Raw genomic sequence first — 22,550 nt, forward strand, 5'->3', positions numbered from 1 at the left:
TAAGACTATGGCCCCTAGTCCTAGACTCTCCCATGAGGGAAAACATCCTCTCAGCATTTATTCTGTCAAGGTCCTTAAAATCCTTATACATTTATGAGACCAATGTCATTCTTCTAAACGCCAACGAATAGAGTCCAAAACTGTTTAGTCTTCGCTCACAAGACAAGGCTTCCACATCAGGCATCACTCTAGAGGTGGGGCAAGAGTGACTATCCTTGACATGCCACATTTGACGAGTATGGTATTAAAAAGCCATAGCAAAACTAGAGTAATGAAAATCAGGAGAACTCTCCACTATCTAGGCTCATACCTAGAACGCAAGATGTTTGTTTTGACTCTTGGAAATCAATCATCACAGCCCCAGATCCAGGTTTGCCCCAGGTCAAACTCAAGATCAGAAGTGAGGATGTTTAATGACAAATGCAACATTTTGTTTCATTTTCACCTCCTCTGAAAGTACTCCACGCTCATATCATCTGGACCTCTCCTCTTCCTCTGAGGAACAATAACATTAAGTGGTGAACCATCACCATCAATATCTTGGGGTTCAAACTGACCAGAAACTTAATTGGTCCAACCAGAGCAGGTCAGAGGCTGAGGATTTTGCAATAAGAAACCCAGTTCCCAATTCTCTAAAGCCTTTTCTCTATTTATAAGTCAGAAGCAAGGAATTTGATGGAATATTTTCCTTCAGCCTGGATAAGCATGCCTCCAGTAACACTCTAACTTCAATATATTAAAGATAGTGTCACTTGCTTGATTAATACAACATCCACCACCTTAAACAACCATTCTTTCCACCAATGATGCACAGTTGCAAGTGTGCCTATCAATGCAGCAACTCAACAAGTTTCCTTCAAACCTTGTCACCACTACAATTTAGAAAGACTAGAGTAGCAGGCACATGGGAAACTGTCACCTCAAAGTTTTCTTCAAAATACACAACACTAATTTGGAACAATGTTACTGTTTCTTTCCTGTTAGTAGTTATACCTGCATCAGTGGTTCAAAATGAAAGTTACCATAACCTCCTCAAAGGCAACTGGTAATGGGCTGGCCTTGCCAGCAATGCTTCTGAAATAACTCTACAGAGGCCAGTATTCCGTCACCAGGTCATCCTTTATTTATATGTACCAATGGTGTCGTACATGATGACACTGCACACTTTTCACTGTACTGCCGTACTTGAGTACACATGACAATAAAGTCTAAATCATGGTACTTAACAGTGATCCAGCTACCTCAGAGCCAGCTTTTAGAGTGAACAGAAACTCCAACACTCCTGCTTATATCTGTCAGCTAGGGCTCCATAGTTGGACCAAGTTAGTAGCACCAGTCAGGGAACTCATATTCTATGAAGTCCACCTGACTGACATCGTTACAACCACTACAACTTCCATTACATAAAAGATTAGAGAATTAGTCAAACTTGAATTCTAATCATTTTCATTCGAAAAAAAATCCCTAATTTCAGCCATGCTTAGAGGAAGAGGTGGCAATCTGCAGTATGCATTACCTCACGAAGAGGTGTAATGCAATGGGAGAGAAAACAGATTGATCTTCATTGCAGGCTGCACTTAAGATGCCATATAGTCACTAATGCAGAATGATCCTTGCAGTACTTGGGAACAGATTGCCCATTCTCTCTCATGACAACAAAGCTGAAAAAGCAGAATGATATAGAAAGCAGAGGAATTGAAAATTAAAAATGTCTCTTGAAAGCATAATCAGAATCTTTAATTTTTCACTCCACCTCCTAAAGGAACAAATTCAACACTCACAAAAGGCTGTTTGAGATATACCAATTTCAGCTTTTAAAGGTAAACTCGTTTTGAAATATGCCTGAAGTTATTCATATTGCTTTGGGGCATCAGATTTTTTTTAAATGCGACATTAACTGTGATTCAATGAGGAACCTAAGTCACTAATTGAAAAAGAAGAGTACACTCTGGATGCAAACTCACATGGTGTCAGGTTGCTGTACTTACAATGCCATGTTTCTGTAAGAGATCAATGTCCTGGAAGAAAGACTCCTAAAAGAAAAGAATGGAATCAATGCAAGTAATATTATTCATCAAACTGCACTGAAATCAAGTTGTCATTATAATCAATTAGGGGATGACATTCTGATTTGTAGGAATTAGGGGTCTGCTAATACTGTTATATCGCTTATGGAAATTACAGCTGTTATGTCCAGATATTCTTCCCAAAACCCACATTAAAAGTAGTAACCAGTTATAACCACTCTTCACTCCTCTGCTAAAATAAGATTTGTCATTTTCTCTTATTATGACTCCAACCTGACTTATTTGTGTATATTTTAGATAACACTTACCCCGGCTCAGACACCTGTACAATATCATTGGATTCATTTTTCTAGGAAAGAATCTTTCATTTTTTCCATTCCTCCTGCTTTCTGCTGTTCATTCATCACTTTATCCAGGTGATCATATTCACCAAATGAATGGATCCATAATGGTAGGGATATGCAATTAACCCATGCCACGTTGCAAACAGACCAATAAATTGAAGCCACCTGCAATGATCAATGGCCATTCAGGAATCATGAACAGCTATCGTTTCTTAAAGGCAGCCTTCATCTCTTAAAGCAAAGATGTCCTGTTGCTGCGAGAGGTTCATTGTTCCTTGAAAGTGGGGTGCAGGTAGACAGGGTAGTGAAGATATTTGGTATGCTTGCCTTTATTAGTACGTTGAGTATAGAATTTGGAAGGTCATGTTGTCTCTGTACAGGATGTTGGTAAGGCCACTTTTAGAATATTGTATTCAATTCTGGTTTCCCTGCTGTAGAAAAGGTGTTGTGAAACTTGAAAGGGGTAGAAAAGATTTACAAGGATGTTGCTCAGATTGGAGGGTTTGAGCTATTGGGAGAGGTTGAATAGGCTGGGCTGTTTTCCATACAGCCTACAGGCTGAGGGGTGACCTTACAGTGGTTTATAAAATCATGACAGGCATGAAAAGGGTGAAGTCGAGGTCTTTTTCCAAGGGTAGAGGAATCTAAACCGAGAGGACACTGATTTAAAATGAGTGGGGAAAGATTTTAAAGGGGCCTAAGGGGCAATCTTTTCACACAGAGGATCGTGTGCGCATGGAATGGACTGCCTGAGGAAGTGGTGGAGGTTGATGCAATTGCAATGTTTAAAAGGTAAATGGATGGGTACATGAATAGGAAGGATTTAGAGGGATATGGGCCAATTGCTGACAAATGGGACTAGACCGACTTAGGATATCCGGTTAGCATGGACGAGTGGTACCGAAGAATCTGTTCCCGTGCTGTACCTCTCTGTGACTCTAAGTGGTGAGAGTTGTTTAAAATGTGAATCTGGGTAATGAAACTTTGAAGAATGGATTAACCAGCAAGAATATGAGAATGAAGGTTTTCTGACAATGTAATGAAGGTACAAATTGTAACCTTATTTGCAGTGAGCTTGAATACTATCTTTCCAAATATGGAATGGACAGTCACCCCCATATGCTCACATATGGAACTCACTGTGTTCCAACATTTGATGGTTAATGTCAAATCTTAAACTACATCTTAGTTTCCATCAAATATCTGAGTGTTGATGTGGTAGCTCAATGTCCCACTATTGTGGTTCTCAATAACATTTTTCAAAAGCACTTCCAGAATCTCAGAGTAGTCATCTATTGTTCTGTAACAGACAGTAAGGTTGCCAAAGTGCTATGCCATGCTGGGTGACTGGCAGTGGCTCCATGGAGAAAAATTATACTGTCATCTGCGCCCGTTCCCAATCATACCACTTTTATCTGCATCCTTACTGTTGCCGATCAATGCAAACCAAGATGATGCACTTTTGAGATAACACAGTGTGGAGCTGGAGGAACACAGCAGGCCAGGCAGCATCAGAAGAACAGGAAAGCTGATGTTTAGGGTCAAGACCCTTCTTCAGAAAAAGGGTCCAGCCCGAAATGTCAGCTTTCCTATTCCTCCGTTGCTGCCTGGCCTGCTGCATTCCTCCAGCTCCACACTGTGTTACCTCTGACTCCAGCATCGGCAGTCCTTACTATCTCTGATGCAGTTTTGAGTTTAAAGGGCATCTGTAGTCATAATGAAGGTCAGCAATCTTCCACAACTTATGCTGTTGCCACCAGGGAAGTAGCCTTGTTGGAAAACTAGCTAAAGGAAACATGGGGTAAGCAATTAGTTTCTTTTTGTGCACAGTACTTTATGATTGAATTTGTAAACTTTAATTAAAGTGTGCATTTTCTATGTTTTTCATCACACAGAAGATCTTAGGGTGTCAGTGAAGGAAATTGGAGAGCCACTGCTGGATTCAGAAGTGTGGTTGAGTTTACTAGCATCACACAAGTCATTTCATAATATTTGGCACAATGGGGTTGTTTTGTCAATTTGGATCTAAGCTAGCTGGTGAGACAGGGACCAAAGCATCTTTCCTTGTGAAGAGAGTTTATTAACTACTCAGTCCTAAAACTTCTGCATACGACTGCTACCTGTTCCCCCTTTATCTCTACCAAGCCAATTTAAAAACATAGGCACAGGAATAGGCCATTCACCCATCAAGCCTGCACCACCATTCAATATGATTATGGCTAATCAAACACTTCAATACCTTCGACCCATCCATCCTCATAACCTGTATGCCACTGGTAATCAAAAATCTTTCCCTACCTCACACATTCAAAGGCTGAGCTTCCGTAGCCCTCTGTGCTAGAAAATGCAAAAGATTCTTAACCCGTTGAGTAAAAGAAAATTCTCCTCATCTCAGACCTAAAGTGTCATCACACTTATTTTTAAATTGTTCCTCAACCAGGGGAAACATGTTAGCTGATCTACCCTGTCCATCCCTTTAAAACATCAGAGAATACAGGACCAATCAGTTCCACCTCTTGGGAATAGGTCTGATGAACATTTGTTGCAGATCCTTTATGGAAATATCATATTTCCAAAGCTGCACATAGTCCTCCAGGTATGGTTTAACCAAGGTCCTGAACAATTGAAGCAAGACTTAGCAGGTATTAAAGGCTAATATTTCATTAGTCTTCCCCAAATAGCTTGCTGCACCCATTTTCTAATACTTGGGCCAGCAGCCTCATATGCCATGGGGTTTCCAATGTCACCTAAATAGTTTTTAGTGAATACCAGGTACCCACAACTCTTTGAGTGAAAAGTTATTTCCTTAAATCTCCTGTTCCTTAGCTTAAAAACATGTCCCCAGCAAAGCGGAATATTTCTCCCTGTCTACTATGACTATATGCCTCAGAATTTTACACACCTCGATCAGATGTCCCCACCAGAGCCTTCTCAGCTCTAAAGAAAACAAACTCAGCCTACCTCATCTCTGCTCATAGCCAGAACACTCTAATCGACTGGCAAATCTGTTCGGCACCCTCTCCAGTGCAATCACCTCTCCTATAGTGTGAGGACCCCAATTAGATGTAGTGCTCCAGCTGTGGCCTAATGAGTTATATGCAGCTCCATCATACTCTCCTTGCTCTGGATTCAAAATCTTGACTAATAGAGTCAAAGTATCCCATATGCCTTCTTAATTACCTTATCTACCTCTCCCGCTGCATTCAAGGATCTATAGACGTGTGCGCAAAGGTCTCTGATCCTCCATGCGTTCTTTGGTCCAACTATTCAACGTGTGCTCCTTCCCTTGTTAATCCTCCCAAAATGCATAACTTCAGAAGTAAATTCCACTTCTTCTTTTCAGGCCATCTATCAGTTCATCTACATTGTCCTGTTGTTATGTTCTGTTTCTCTTGAAAGCAAGCATGTTAACCCTGGAGCCGAGCTATCTGCTCTGTGCATAGCAGTGTAGCTAGCTTTGGTTTTTTCAAAATTACACAAAAGAAGAATGAGCAGTGCAGTCAAACTCACATAGACCTAGGGTTTGTAGAAATTGCTTTCAATTGGCGAGGCTGGAATTTTGGAAGAAGACACAGCTCGCATTCTGCAAAAGCTTGTGCTCTCTCCTTACTGTATCAGAGATAATAGGAACTGCAGATGCTGATGAATCCGAGACAACAAAGTGTAGAGCTGGATTAACACAGCAGGCCAAGCAGCATCTTAGGAGCAGAAAAGCTGACATTTCAGGCCTAGACCCTTCATCAGAAATGGGGGAGGGGGAGAGGGTTCTGAAATAAATATGGAGAGAGGGGAAAGCGGATTGAAGATGGATAGAGGAGAAGATAGGTGGAGAGGAGATAGACAAGTTAAAGAGGTGGGGATGGAGCAGTAGAGGTGAGTGTAAGTGGGGAGGTAGGGAAGGGATAGGTTAGTCCGGGGAGGACAGACAGATCAAGGGGCGGGATGAGGTTAGTGGGTAGGAAATGGGGGTGCGGCTAGAGGGGTTAACTGAGAGGAAGAACAGGTTAGGGAGGAGGGGACGAGCTGGGCTGGTTTTGGGATGCAGTAGGGGGAGGGGACATTTTGAAGCTTGTGAAATCCACATTGATACCATTGGGCTGCAGGGTTCCCAAGTGGAATATGAGCTGCTGTTGCTGCAACCTTCGGGTGGCATCGTTGTGGCACTGCAGGAGGCCCAACATGTCCATCCTGGGCCTCCTCCCTCTCCACCTCCCCCATTTCTGATGAAGGGTCTAGGCCTGAAACGTCAGCTTTTCGGCGCCTAAGATGCTGCTTGGCCTGCTGTGTTCATTCAGCTCTACACTTTGTTATCTTGCTCTTTCCTTACTGTTTGGTTTGTGTTTTCAAGGCTTCCTTCCTATTTGCCTTTGTCAAGAGTGTTTATGGAAGGCTGCCATACTGGAACAGCTAATCAGCAGTCATTTATATATACAAGGGGATATAAATAATATATAACTAAGTATTTTGATAGAGTTACAGTTAAAAACTTTGTTTTACATTTATTTTGTTTGCATTTTAACTGCGATGCAAGAATGAAGTGTGTGTTCCTTACAGGCTAGTAGCTTGACCTGTAAAATTGCAAGTGGAACACATCTTACTTTTGCCTTTTAAAGAAAGTTAGGATCTAGGCTATCTCATTGATATATTTTCAGGGAGTCTAGTCTGGTGTGTAACACTACAATCTAAGGCTTTTCTCCTTGCGAGTTACTACATCACCAATTTTCATGCAAATTTACTTATCATACGTCCTACAATCATGTCTAGGTCATAATTACAGTACAAATAGCAAGGGACAGCTAATGAGGAGACCTAACATAGTTCCACTTTTCAAGAAGTGTGGTTAAGATAAACCAAGGAATTATAGATCAGTGAGCCTCACATCAGAGGTAGGTAAAATATTGAAGAAAATTCTGAAGAAGAAATCTTAATTTAGAGAAAGAAGGTTTGATCAGGAATAGTCAGCATGATTTGTAGGTGTAGAAGATATATAGATATAGATATGCCTACAGTGTGGAAGCAGGCCATTTGGCCCATCAAGTCCACACCGAACCTCTGAAGAGCAAGCCTCCCAGATCTGCCCCTCTACACCATACCTGTATTTCTCACCCGAGTCACTACGGGCAATTTAGCATAGCCAATTCGCATAATCTGCACATCCTTGAACTGTGGGACGAAACCAGAGCACCTGGAGAAAACCCACGCAGACACAGGAAAACGTGCAAACTCCACACAGTTTCCATGGCTGGAATCAAACCCAGTCCCTGGTGCCATGAGGTGGCAACAGTAAACACTGAGCCACCGTGCCACCCCTTGTCAGAGGAGGTCATGTCTAACAAAATCTGGTTGAATATTTCAAATATTCCAAATGTGTAGCTGAGGGTAGTACAGTTCAGGTACTTTGCTCTTTTATAGATTTCAACAAAGCCTTTTGCAAGGTCCCACATCTGAAATGGATAAAGATAAAAGCACATGGAATCCAGGGTAACTTGGCAAAATGGGCTTCGTGGCAGGAAACAGAGGGCGGTAGTAGGTTGGTTTTGCAACTGAAGGTCAGTGTCCAGTGGCGTATTACAGGGATCAGTGCTGGATCCCTGATTTTTTTTTAGATTAGATTCCCTTCAGTGTGGAAACAGGTCCTTCGGCCCAACAAGTCCACACCACCTCTTGGAGCATCCCACCCAGACCCATCCCCTGAGAACCCACACAACCCTGATCACTATGGGCAATTTAGCTTGGCCAATCCACCTAACCTGCACATCTTTGGATTGTGGGAGGAAACCGGAGCACCCAGAGGAAACCCACGCAGACACGGGGAGAATGTGCAATACTCCACACAGACCGAGGCTGGAATTGAACCCGGGTCCCTGGTGCTATGAGGCTGCAGTGCTAACCACTGAGCCACCGTGCCGCCCACAATTGTTCTCGATATAAACGATTTAGATGAGGGTGTGGAGGTAATGATAAGTAGATTTGCAGGTGACACAAAAATCAGCTGCTGGCTGAGTGAGAACAAGGTCTTAGGTTCCTGGAGGATATCTTGGTGAGCTCAAGGCAGATAGAATTAAACCCAGATAAGTGTCAGGTAATGCACTTTGGAAGAAGTAACAAGACAAGGAAATACTCATTAAATGGCAGCACACAAGGATGAAGAACAAAGGAATCTTCCGATGCTTGTCCAAAAATTACTGAAAGTGGCAGAGCAGGTTAATAAGATGACTAACACTAGCCTCTATATCAGTCAAGGCATTGGTTGTAAAAGCAGGGAAGTTATATTGGAGTTGTATCGAACATTGGTTAGGCTACAGCTGCAATAGAGCATGCAGTTCTGGTCTCCCCACTACAGGAAGTACATGATTAGAAAGGAATGCTGCCTAGAATCGTGTACTTTAGCTATGAAGACAGGCTGGATAAACTCAGATAACAAGGTGTAGAGCTGGATGAACACAGCAGACCAAGCAGCATCAGAGGAGCAGGAAAGCTGACGTTTCAGGTCTAGACCATTCTTCAGAAAATTTTCTAGACTCAAAACATCAGCTATCTTGCTCCCCTGATGCTGCTTGGTCTGCTGTGTTCATCCAGCTCCACACCTTGTTATCACAGATTCTCCAGCATCTGCAGTTCCCACTATCTCTAGATAAACTGAGATTGTTTCCTTTCGAGTAGAGAAGGTTGAGAGGGGAATCTGATAGAGCAGTATAAAATTATAAGACACATGGACAAGGTGAACAGAAAGCAGCTGATCCTTTTAGCTGAGTGATGAATAACAAGGGGGCATAATTTTAAGGTGAAAGGTAGGAGGTTCAGAAGGGGTTTGAGGAAAAATATTTTCATGTGGGGGTCTGGAATGTACTACCTGGCAGAGTAGTTGAGGGGCATAATCTCACAACCTTTAAAAAGTACATAGTTAAGCACTTCAAATGTCATAAAATTCAAAAGTCGGCCTCATGCTGAAAATAGGATTATTGTAGACTTAGCGTCACTTTTGCAATACCAACTTGATCTTCTGTACTGTATTATTTCAACCCCCAGCCAAACTCTAACCAATCGTACCAGCAAACCTGCTTGGAAGGATGTTTCAGATTTCAAAAAGGATTGTTTGTGTTGCATTTGCATCAGCCTGTCTTCAATTAAGCTGCCTACTTCTCTGCCACTTTCTTTGTGCTCTCACATGCTGATCTAGCTCTGTAATCAAAAACCAACTAAGACATGATGAAGGGTCTAGGCCCGAAACGTCAGCTTTTGTGCTCCTGAGATGCTGCTTGGCCTGCTGTGTTCATCCAGCCTCACATTTTATTATCTAAGACATATTATTGATTCTTTGACCTGTCTCTCTCTCTCTCCATTGATGCTTCTTGGCATCTAAATATTTCTAGCATTTTTTGTTTTTATTTTCAGACTTTCAGCATTCACATTATTTTTGCTCCTGTATTTTTCTTTTTGTTAACTGTACACTTATAAAAGAAGAATACAAAAAGAGGTTTCATATTTTTGAGCCATGATACACTATCATGGAAACAATCTTAGATACTGCAAGTAATGTTACTGTACCTCTTCATCCTGGAAGCTAACTTCCTCCTCAACCACCTGATCCTCCATGGCCTTCATTGTTGCAAACAAATGCAAGGCACTTACTTTAGAATCAGTTGTATTGCTAAAAGCACAAAAGAGCAAGACAACATTTCATGAATAAAGATAAACCTGAAATTCTATGGAACGTTTCATAATCTCAGGAAACCCCGAAGCTCTTCAATGCCAATTAATTATTTTTGAAGTAAACAAAAACAACGTTGCCGGAAAAGCCCAGCAGGTTGGCAGCATCTGTGAAAGAAAAGACGGAGTTAACATATAGAACATAGAACAGTACATAGAACAGTACAGCACAGAACAGGCCCTTCAGCCCACAATGTTGTGCCGACCATTGATCCTCATGTATGCACCCTCAAATTTCTGTGACCATATACATGTCCAGCAGTCTCTTAAATGACCCCAATGACCTTGCTTCCACAACTGCTGCTGGCAACGCATTCCATGCTCTCACAACTCTCTGCGTAAAGAACCTGCCTCTGACATCCCCTCTATACTTTCCACCAACCAGCTTAAAACTATGACCCCTCGTGCCCTGGGAAATAGTCTCTGGCTATCAACTCTATCTATGCCTCTCATTATCTTGTATACCTCAATTAGGTCCCCTCTCCTCCTCCTTTTCTCCAATGAAAAGAGACCGAGCTCAGTCAACCTCTCTTCATAAGATAAGCCCTCCAGTCCAGGCAGCATCCTGGTAAACCTCCTCTGAACCCTCTCCAAAGCATCCACATCTTTCCTATAATAGGGCGCCCAGAACTGGACGCAGTATTCCAAGTGCGATCCAACCGAAGTTCTATAGAGCTGCAACAAGATCTCACGACTCTTAAACTCAATCCCCCTGTTAATGAAAGCCAAAACACCATATGCTTTCTTAACAACCCTGTCCACTTGGGTGGCCATTTTAAGGGATCTATGTATCTGCACACCAAGATCCCTCTGTTCCTCCACGCTGCCAAGAATCCTATCCTTAATCCTGTACTCAGCTTTCAAATTCGACCTTCCAAAATGCATCACCTCGCATTTATCCAGGTTGAACTCCATCTGCCACCTCTCAGCCCATCTCTGCATCCTGTCAATGTCCCGCTGCAGCCTACAACAGCCCTCTACACTGTCAACGACACCTCCGACCTTTGTGTCGTCTGCAAACTTCCCATCCTTCAATTCCCTCGTCCAAGTCATTAATAAAAATTACAAACAGTAGAGGCCCAAGGACAGAGCCCTGTGGAACTCCACTCACCACTGACTTCCAGGCAGAATATTTTCCTTCTACTACCACTCGCTGTCTTCTGTTGGCCAGCCAATTCTGTATCCAAGCAGCTAAGTTCCCCTGTATCCCATTCCTCCTGACCTTCTGAATGAGCCTACCATGGGGAACCTTATCAAATGCCTTACTGAAGTCCATATACACCACATCCACAGCTCGACCCTCATCAACCTTTCTAGTCACATCCTCAAAAAACTCGATAAGGTTTGTAAGGCATGACCTACCCCTCACAAAGCCGTGTTGACTATATTTTCTTTCAGAGATGCTGCCAGACCTGCTGAGCTTTTCCAGCAACTTTGTTTTTGTTCCTGATTTACAGTGTCGGCAGTTCTTTCGGTTTTTACTTTTGAAGTGAAGTTCTGCCAGTGCTCTAATATAGGAAGTCCTAACTGTAGTTCTATTCTGCTCCCAGCCAACCCCTCTCAACTCACTCCCTCCTCACCCCACCCACCATCCCATTCCCTCTGGTCATCCTGCTGCCCCAATCCCCCATCCCACTACTTTACCCTCACCGTCCCACTCCCTCCCCTCATCATGCTCCGTTTCCACTCATGCCCCCCCATCCTGCTCCCAGACCCCCCCATCATCCTAATCCCTCCCCCTCATCTACTGTACACCATTTCCCTTCCTCACCCCTAGCCTTCTTCCTCATCTCTGTCTCACCACTTTCCTGCATTGCACTCTCCCCCTTCCTTGTTTTCCCCCTTCCCTTCATCCCTCTCCTCTCCCGCTTTCCTTCTCTCATCTTTCCATCCTCGTCCCCCTTCACTCATCCCCCTCTACCCCCATTTCCTTTTCTCACCTTTTCTTCCGCTTCACTCATCCCCCCTCCAATTCCCTGGTTCCACTCTGACCCTTCCCTCGTCCTATTCTCCCCCAATTTCCTTCTCTCGCCTTCCCCCCAATTCCTCATCCCCCCGTCCTTCCTTCCTCGACCCCTCTCCAGGCCTTCACCACCTTTCCCCATGTCCCCCTCTCCGTGCCCCCACCCCCTTCCCTTCAACCCCTCTCTACACCCAATCACCTTTCCCCTCGTGCCCTTCTGTGCCATCCCCATCCACTTTTCCCTTCATCCCCTCTCCACCACACCCACAACCTTTCCCCTTGTCCCCCTCTCTGCTGCCCCGCAACCCTTCCCCTCGTCCCCCTCTCCGCCACCCCAACAACCTTTCCCCTTGTACCCCTCTCCGCCGCCCCACAACCTTTCCCCTCAACCCCCCTTCGCCATGCCCACCCACCGTTATTCTCGTACCCCTCTCTGCTACGTGGACCATGTTTCCCTTTACCATCCGCACCTCCCTACCCTCATCCCTCTCTCCACACCCCCACCTTTCCCCATGTCCTTCTCTTCACCTCCCCAACACCATTCTCCTCAGCCGTCTCCAACCAGCCCACACCTTTTCCCTCATTTGTCTCCGTCCCCCCACATCTTTCCCCCAACTGTCTCTCCCCCTTCATTCATCCCTGTCTCCCACCCCGGTTTCACTCATCCCTCTCAGCCCCCTTTCAATCAGCCCTTTCTCTTCCCCCAACCATTGTCCCTCATTTCTCTGTCTGCACGCCCAACCTTTGCCCTCATCCCTCTGTCCACCATCCCACCTTTCTCCTCCCCACTCTCCGTACCCTCCTAACCCCTTATCCCTCTAGCTACATCCCACCTTTCCTCTCATTCCCTCTGTTTGCAATCCGTGGCCTTCCCCCTCATCCCTCTGTCCACTGCCCTAGCCTTTCCCCTCATCCCTCTGTCAGCCATCCCACCTTCCCCCCTATACTTTCATTCATGTCTCCACACCCCACCTTTCCCCTCGTCCCACTCTCTCATCCATCATTCATTCCTCTCTTGCCACCCCACCACATTTCCTCTTTTCCTTCGCTCTTCCCCTTCATTCATCCCTTTTTCCTGCCAGTTTTTTCTCATCCCTCTGTCCACTTCCCTCACCCAACCCTCAACCTTTCACCTAATCTCTCTACCGACCTCCCACCTTACCCCTCTCTTTCCATTCATTCAACCCTCTCTCTTCCATCCGCCCTACCGTTTCTTATCCCTGTCTCTTACCCCACCCCGACCTTTCTCCCATCCCTCTCTCTAGCCCCCACCTTTTCTCACAGCTCCCTCTCTTTTCTCTAACCACTCCCCCATTTCTCTCAGCTCCACCTTTTGTCTTATCCGCATCTTATTTCTCTTTACCCCATCCCCAGCTTTTCTCTCTTCCATCTCCCCTTCAACATTTTCTCTCATCCCTCCCTCTCTCTCCCCCTATTTCTCTCATCTCTCTCTACCCCACCTTTTCTCTCTCCCACCCAGCCTTTCCCATCCCTCTCTGCTCCCCATTTGCTCTCACCCCTCTACCCCCTTTCTCTCATCTCTCTCTGCCTCCTTTTCTCTCATCCTTCTCTTTCCCCCAACCTTTTCTTATCCCTCTCTCAACCACCTTTTAATTACTCCCTCTCTCGCTCCCCAACTTTTCTCACAGACCCTTCTCTCCATCTTTTTTCTCTACCCCCACCATCTTCTCTCATCCATCTCTTCAACCTGCCTTTTCTGTCATCCCTCTCTCCACCCCCATTTCTCTCATCCCTCTCTTCTTCACTTTCCCTTCATTTCTTTACTCACTTTCTTTCATTCCCTCCTTCTCTCTCACTCTATGCCCCCTTTTCTCTCATCCTTCTCTCTCCGTGCTACCTTTTCTCTCAATCCTCTCTTCCTCCACCAACTTTATTCTCATCCCTCTCACACCCCCTTTCCCTTATCGCTTTTCTCTCAACTGTCTCTAGGCTCCCCAACTTTTTCCCTCATCCCTCTCTCCCCCAAACTTTCCCATCATAAGTGGCAGCACGGTGGCTCATGTTCGATTCCAGCCTTGGGCAACTGTCTGTGCGGAGTTTGCACATTCTCCCCGTGTCTGTGCGGGTTTGCTCTGGTTTCCTCCCACAGTCCAAAGATGTGCAGAGTAGGTGGATTGGCCATGCTAAATTGCCTGTAATGTTCAGGATGTGTGGGTTATAGGGGGACGGGTCTGGGTGGGATGCACCAAAGGGCAGTATGGACTTGTTGGGCCGAAGGGCCTGTTTGCACAATGTAGGGAATCTAATCTAATCCCTCTCTTCCCCCACCTTTTCCATAATCGCTCTCTCCCCCCACCCTTTTCCCTCATCCCTTTCACCCCCCACCTTTTCTCTCTTTTCCCCCGCACCTTTATTCTCAATCCTCTCTCTCTCCCCCAACACATTTTCTCCCATCCTCTCTCTCGCTTTTCCCCACCCATCTTTTCCCTCATCCCTTTTCTCATCCCTCTCTACCCCCCTTTTCTCATCCCTGTCTTCTCCCTTGTTTCTCCAACATTTTCTCTCATCCTTCTTTCTCATTCCCAACCTTTTCCCTCATCTGTTTCTCTCCACCCACCTTTTTTCTCATTTCGTCTCTCCACCCACCTTTTCTCTCATGCATCTCTCTCCTCTCCCTTTTCTATCAAGCGTATTTCCCCCCCCCCCGTTTTCTCCCAGGCTTTTCTCTCATCCCTCTCTTTGTCTGCTTTTCTCATTCCTTTTCTCTCGCTGCACCTTTGCTCTCATCCCTCTCTCTCTCTCCTGCCACCTTTGATCTCATGCCCATCTCTCTCCCCTTCACCTTTTATCTGATCCCTCTCTCTGCTCCCCAACATTTCCTTCATTCCACTCTCGCCCCACCACTTTTCTCTCATCCCGCTCCCCCCTTCCTTTTCTCACATCTTCCTGTCACTTCTCCACCTTTCTCTCATCCCTATCACCCTCCAACCTTTTACCTCTCCCCTCTCTCCCCCCACTTTTGCTGTCATCCCTCTCTCTCTCCCCCAACCTTTTCTCTCATCCCCTACTATCCCCCACCTTTTAGTTAATCCTCTCTCCCGCCCCCCACCTTTTAACTAATTCCTCTCTATCCCCAACAGCACCTATTCTCTCATCTTCCTCTCATCCCTCTCTCGGACCCCTCGCTTTTACTCTTATCCCTTTCTCCACCACCATCTTTTCTCTCACCCCTCTCCACTCCACTTTTCTCTCCCCCTTCTCCACTCCACTTTTCTCACATCGCTCTCCTTCTATTCCTCTCATTCCTTTTCCCCACCCCTTTTCTCTCATCCCTGTTTCAGTCCATCCCACCGTTTCTCTCATCTCTCTCGCCACCCTTTTCTCTCATTCGCCCTCTCTCGCTCGCATCTTTTCTATCATTCCCCCTCTCTCCCCCACACCTATTCTCTCATCCCTCTTCTCCCCCACTTTTCTCTCAATCCCCTCTACTTTTTTCTCTCTTCCTTTTCTCTTATTACTCTCTCTCCCCCAGTTTTACTCTCTTTTTGCCTCATCCCTCCCTCCCACCACCTTTTCTCTCGTTCCTCTCTCCCCTCAGCTTTTCTCTCATCCTTCACTCCCCCCCCCCCCGCGGAGCCCCTTACCTTCGCGGCCCCAGCTCTCTAAGTTTGAAGACTGTTTGGCACTCCCGCCGCTCCTATTGTTGGTCTTCATCACGTGTTCGCTATTTGAATTTAGGCGGCCGTTGGTTTTGGTGGGAATTGCGCTCACCGTCCTCCCGTGGACCGTGCCCCCCCCGGAAAGGCATTTCTTCGAGTGTTGCACAATAAACCAAATTTCTTCGGAAATCAAGTTGGCATAAGAAAAGTTAAAGGCAAGAACTCACTTATGGGATTAGTGTGTATGTCCTCTAACCATAGCCATACAACAGAAGAAATAAATCTATCAGAAGGATAACGTGATAGTCATGGAGGAATTTTTAATAGATATAGACTTTGAAAATCAAATCGGCAAAATAGCTCAGAAGATGAATTCATAGAATGTTTTCAGGGTAGAGTCACACAGCATGTAAACCGACCCCTTCGTCCAACCTGTGTACGCTGATCATAATTCCAAATTATAATCGTCCCACCTACTTGTACTTAGCCCATATGCCTCACAACATTTTTATTCATGTACTTCTAAATCTCTTTTAAATGTTGTAACAGTATCTGCATACTCTAAGGTTTTGGAGTAGATTTGTAGCTCGGGTTGTGGATGTTGAGGTTGGTTGGCTCGCCAAGCTAGTTTGTTGTTCTGCAGGTGTTTTGTTACCGTGCTTGGTAACGTCCTCAGTGCAGCTTCTGATGAAGCATCAGTGTGTTTCCCTGTCTGGTTTTTAAACTCTGGGGTGGCTTGCGTTGGATTGCCTCACTTGCGGATTTCATCTGTAGTGGAATGTATATAGGTTCGAGTTCAATTTGTTGAGTAATAGGATGCTTCGTGGAGTGCCATGCTTGCAGGAAATCTCGTGCTTGTCTGTGCCTAGCCTGTCCCAGGATCTTGGTGTTGTCCTAGTCGAAGTCATGGTTCTCCTTGTCCATGTGGATTGAGATGAGTGAGTGAGTACTGGTCGTGTCTTTTTGTAACCAATTGCTGTTCATGTACTCTTGTTGTTAGTTTCCTTCCTCTTTGTCCAATATAGTGTTTCTTGCAGTCTCTGCAGGGGATCTTGTAGATGACATTGGTCCTGTCCATGGCAGGGAGTGGATCTTTAGTTCGGGTGAGCACTTGTCGTAGGGTTGATGTGGATTTGTGTGCAACTCTGATGCTGAGTAGTCGTAGAAGTCTTGTGGTGAGTTCTGATGTGTTCCTGATGTAAGGTAGTGTGATGAGTGTAGAATCTTTCTGATGCTGTTCCTGTAGGCATCTCCTGACCCAGTTCTTTGGATGTCCATTATCCTTGAACACTTGGAAGAGGTATTCCTCCTCCTCTTGACATAGTTCATGTTGCTGCAGTGTGTTGTTGCCCTATTAAATAGTGTTTGCACGCAGCTTCATTTGTGTGTGCTGGGATGGTTACTATTGAAGTTCAATACCTGGTCTGTGTGTGTGGCTTTTCTGTGTAATCTTTGATAACTTCTCCACTGCCCACTGTATCACCAAGTTTGGTGTCATCCACAAACTTGCTAACCATGTTTACTATATTTTTATATAAATGTCAAACAAAAGTGGACCCAAAACCAATCCCTGTGGAACACTCCTGCCACGGGCCTCCACCATCACACTTTGTCTCCTGCCATTAAGCTAATTTCATAAGCAATTGGCAAGCTCACCCTGAATTCCATATGACCTACCTTTACTAATCAGTCTACGATGCGGAACCTTGTCAAACGTTTTACTAAAGTGGAAGTAAAAAACAACTACCGCTTTGCCCTCACTAATCTTCTTGGTTACTTCATCAAAAAACTGAAAATCAAGTTTGTGAGACACGACTTACCTTGCATAAAACCATGCAGACAATCCCTAATCATTCCTCGCCACTTCAAATGCATATAAATCCCATCTTTCAGAATCACTTCCAACAACTTGCCCACCACCGAAGTCAGACTCGCAAGTATACTGTTTCCAGGATTCTACTTACATCCCTGTTTAAACAAAGACACATTAGTCATTCTCCAGTCATTTGGCACCTCTCCTGTATTTATAGATGATACACATATTTTAGCAAGGGACTCTGCAATGTCCTCCTTAACTTCCCACAAAGTCCTGGGATAAACTAGATCATGTCCTGGAGATTTAACCAATTTTAAGTTTTCTAAGATCTCTAGCACTTCCCCTTCTATTATGTGAATGGTTTTCAAAATATCAATATTTATTTCCATGAGTTCCATAGCATCCATTTCTTTCTCTACAGTAAAAACTGATGCAAGATATTAGTTTAATATCGCTCCCATCTCCTGAAGTTTAACACAAAGACAACTTGTAGTATTTTTAAAAACAGTATGTACTGGTATGAATCAGAGAGGAAGTCATATCGACTCGAATTTGTGCAAAAAGATAGGATTAATTAATGACTTAATAGTCAACCTGCCCTCCTATTAGCAGCAATAATAATATGTTTGAATTTTACATTCCATTTAAGGGAGAGAAGAGTGTGGGGTCCAAGACTAATATTTTTAATTTATACAATGACAATTTTGAGGGAATGAAAACAGAGCTAACTAATGTGACTGGCAAATTCGGTTCAGGAAAATTCAATAGAGATGCAGTGGCAGACGTTTAAAAGGATATTACACAGAATGAATAAATAGAACTTTTCTTTCTTGTTAGAATCTAATGAGAAAACCGACCATCCGTGATTAATTTAAAAAAAGTTAAAGTTAGTATCAAATCTAAAGAAAAAGAATAATTACTCAAAGAAAGGTTTGAAGATTGAATAGAGTATAAAAAATGACTAAAAGACTAATAATAAAGGAAGTACAAGGGTAAGCTAGCTAGAAATATAAAAACTGTTGATAGTAGTTTCTATAGCTACTGAAAAAAGGAAAAGAATTAAAGTGACTGTTATTCCGATAAAAAGTGAGTCTGGGGAACTAACAACAAAAATTAAGGAGATGGCATATTATTTGCATAGTGATAATGGGAACTGCAGATGCTGGAGAATCCAAGATAACAAATTGTGGAGCTGGATGAACACAGCAGGCCAGGCAGCATCTCAGGACCACAAAAGCTGATGTTTCGGGCCTAGACCCGATGAAGGGTCTAGGCCCGAAACGTCAGCTTTTGTGCTTCTGAGATGCTGCTTGGCCTGCTGTGTTCATCCAGCTCCACACTTTGTTATATTATTTGGATAGGATTTTTGCATCAGTCTTCGCTGCAAGGGATGCAAGTAAACTCCCAGGAACAGCGATAAATAAGAAATGGAGGCGTGGGAGAACCTCAAGAAACTTACAATATCCAAGAAAATGGTTCTGAGCAATATTTTGGAGTTGGTAGCTGACAATGTTCCTGGATCATGTTGGACTTCATAGAAACATAGCATTTGTGAAGAAATGTCTAGTGAGACAGTTGTTGCATTGTTAAGTTTTCCAAAATTTACAACAGTCAGTTATGCAATGATAAATAGTTGCAATCCTGTGCAACATCACATTGTAGAAAATCATGCCATAGGAATAATAAGGCCTATAGGAAAAGCAGACTATCAAAATATATCACTTAAAATTGCTCAAAAATCACTCAAAAGCCTAACACAAAGGATAGCACAGTCTGAATAAATGTTTAACTCATATCTAATAATGAAACAAATGTAAATTTAACACCTTACCTTGAAAAAATGTCAAGGTGACTTAATGAAGGAGGAGGTGTTGAGGTTGCTCTGTTGCTAATGCAGGTGCTGAGGGTCATCATCATCATCATCATTATCACCACCTTCAGGTGCAGTTGTGGTTGCAGGGTTTGGGTGAAAAATAGTTAATCCAGAAGTGGATGGCCACGGTTCATTGTTTTCCGACTATTTCTTGGTGGTTGGTCTGAAGAAGACATCCAGTTGTTGTCACTTTATCCTTATTCTTCTATCATGAAGAAGCTGCAGATAGGGTGCCAAATAAGATCTTATTCCACAAACTGCTACCCTGCTGCATTCTGCATTGTACTTGTTGTCCTGGAAGACCTGCAACTGCTTCTCAATTTCTCTCAGGGTAGAAGACAAAACAGAAGTGGAAAGGTCTTGTGGTGCTGCGTCTGGGACTTCAGCTTCTTCATCTACAGTTTCCACTTCCCTCTCAATGACAAGTTGTTGTAGATCAGCTGTACAGAGGTCTTCACAGTGGGACTCGAGCAGCTCTTCAACATCCTCACTCTACACTTCTTCAATTCGAACTTGCTTTGCAAGATCAACACGATGTTCTTTGAATCTTAGGAGTTCCTCTGACAGATCAAAGCTTTTAAAACCTTGGAAAACATCTGGGAGAAACTTCTGCCAAACTGCATGCAAGCTGTTGTTACTGACATCATCCCAGGCCTCCACGATAATGATAATTGCGTTCTTGACATTAAAATTCTTTCAAAATTGAAGAACACTGTTCTTATCTTGCTATTACACCCTGGTCCATGGGTTGACGGAGAGAGGTGGTCTTTGGGCATCGAAATAGCACTTTGATGTTTTCAGAAAGCTCACCAATGGTGGGGGGATGGCCTGGCGCATTTTCTAGGATGAGGAGAATCTTGAAATCCAAACAAGTTTTCCTGCAATACTTTCTAAAAACATCAACAATAAGGTCAGAAAAAAATTGCCCCATCGTCCAAGCTCTTTTGCTTGATCTAAAGTAGACACCTAAAGTAGAATTAAGATAACCTTCCGAGGCTCACGAGTTGGCAGAGTGGTACACCACCACAGGCTTAAGCTTTAAGTGACCACTGGCATTGTCACTCAGCAGCACAGTCATACGATCCTTTGTCAACTTAAAGCCTGGAATGTGTGCTTCCTTCATAGAAATGTAGGTTCTTGATGGCATTTGCTTCCTATATAAACCTGTCTCATCAAAATTGAAAATTTGATCTAAGTTGTAGTCCTCTTCAACAATTTTTTTTTACAATGGGAGGAAATGCCATTGCATGTTCATTGTCTGCACTGGCTGCTTCGCTACATAACTTTATGTTATGAAAAGCACAGTGGTTCTTAAAACCAGAAAACTAGCCAGTGCTAGGACTAAATGCAGGCACACCTTGCAGGGTTTTCAGTTTTTTTTGTTAGATCTTCATAAATTAATAAAGCTTTCCCTTTTATGGTGAGAAAGATGGTCCAAGATCGCTTTTTTGTTTGATCTTCTATCCACACACTGAGAAGCCACTCCATCTACTCAAGTTCCTTTGTCCACGACCTCCCGGATTTGGTAGCACTCTGACTTGTTTGAGCAATACAGTTTGCTTTAATCTTTTCTACATTGTCTTTAATTGTGTGTAAGACAGACTCCTTTTTTCCTGTTACATGAACTATGTCACATGTTCTCTCATTCCGCTCAAAACGCTTTATAACTTCTGGCTTCTCTTCCAGTGTTACAGCCTTTTACATTCACCATTCATAATTCTAACATCAGGACACTTCTTGCTAACATTCTTGTCACTTTGTCCTTGTATTTTTGTGGGTAACACGGCAGAATTTGCAAGCGCAAAATGAAAATCACAGAGTGCTGTACCTCTCACAGAAATCACCACGACAAAGTATGCAAAATGATCATATGATGCCTGCGTGGAGACTCTTTCAGTGCCATCATTGCGCTTATTCAGGACAAAGCCGTGAAACAATCATGAGATCCCTGAGCGGAGACTCTTCTGGCACTAACATTGCACGTGTTTAGGACAAAGCCCGCAAAACAATCATGTGATGTCAACACTCCTCTGTGTACTGATGGAATCATGTTATAGCCAACACAAGTTTGCACTTTAGAAATAGCATTCCCCTATTTGTCAGTTGCATTATAGCCAATTTGCATTGCCCAAATATGCATTATAACAGAACCAACTGTACACTGGAAAGTGTACGGCTTGATGAACGCAGCAGGCCAAGCAGCATCTTAGGAGCACAAAAGCTGACATTTTGGGCCGGAAGGGTCTCGGCCCTAAATGTCAACTTTTGTGCTCCTAAGATGCTGCTTGGCCTGCTGTATTCATCCAGCTCTACACTTTGTTATCTCGGATTCTCCAGCATCTGCAGTTCCCATTGTCTCTGTACACTGGAAAGTATCACATTTAACTCTTCTGTTCAAAAGTAAATTCAAAGTAGACATTTATGGTGTAGGGTGTATTCACAGTATACATTAAGGATTTAGATGAGGGAACTAAATGTAATATCTTCAAATTTGCAGATGACTAAAGCTTAGTGGGAGGATGAGCTACAAGGAGGAGTATGAAAAGTGCAGGGGGAATCTCAAGAAAGCACTTAGGAAGTAAAGATTGGCATGGAAAAAAAATACTGGCAGGCAAGACTTGTGAGAATCCCAAGATATTCAACAAGTATGTCAACGGGAGCAGAATAACCAGGGAAAGAGTAGGGCCTGGTAGAGAAGATGGACCCAAGATCAGCCCACAGCAAAACCTCAAAACAAAGGCGAGCTTTGGCCAATTGTTCTTTAGAATTCAGGCTAGCCAGGCATTGTAGTTGCTGCTGTGAACTTGAGATAACAAAGGAGTCCCATGAGGCCTGATTTGAGTTAGGCAACTCATAGATCAGTATCCAGGAGTGCACACCCTGGCAAGTTTACCTGCATGTGGTTTGGAACAATTAAATTGCTTCACAACATCCAAATCAAAACCAATCAATTAAATGTCTGGTTAAGTGGTCACCCAATTCTAATGGAGGTCAATACCAGCACAGCTTTATCAGTGATCGCAGAACCAGTTTTTAACAAGATTTGCTCTGGACTCCAACCCTTACATTTGGTTAAATGTTTCTCCCAGGTGGATGTATGCCTTGGAAGAGAAAAAAATGTGTGTTCCAAGCACCCCAAGTAACCTACCTGGGCTATAGAGTTGACAAGACTGGGTTACACCCTTTAGAAGAAAAAG

General features: G+C 43.8%; 1 protein-coding gene across 1 annotated transcript in view; it reads right to left on the minus strand.

Annotated features, from left to right (window-relative positions):
* dmc1 (DNA meiotic recombinase 1) overlaps positions 1-15,711 on the minus strand; it is a 151,112-nt gene extending 135,401 nt beyond the window's left edge. The window contains exons 1-3 of the mRNA XM_048521125.1: positions 15,650-15,711; positions 9,920-10,022; positions 1,989-2,033 (exon numbers count right to left, since the gene is read on the minus strand). Coding sequence (XP_048377082.1) covers positions 1,989-2,033; positions 9,920-9,976 — 102 coding nt within the window. The 5' untranslated portion in view covers positions 9,977-10,022; positions 15,650-15,711. The remainder of the gene's footprint in view (positions 1-1,988; positions 2,034-9,919; positions 10,023-15,649) is intronic.
* Positions 15,712-22,550: the final 6,839 nt, after the last annotated feature.

This window comes from Stegostoma tigrinum, chromosome 38 (assembly GCF_030684315.1).
Source record: "Stegostoma tigrinum isolate sSteTig4 chromosome 38, sSteTig4.hap1, whole genome shotgun sequence".
Lineage (NCBI taxonomy): Eukaryota > Metazoa > Chordata > Chondrichthyes > Orectolobiformes > Stegostomatidae > Stegostoma > Stegostoma tigrinum.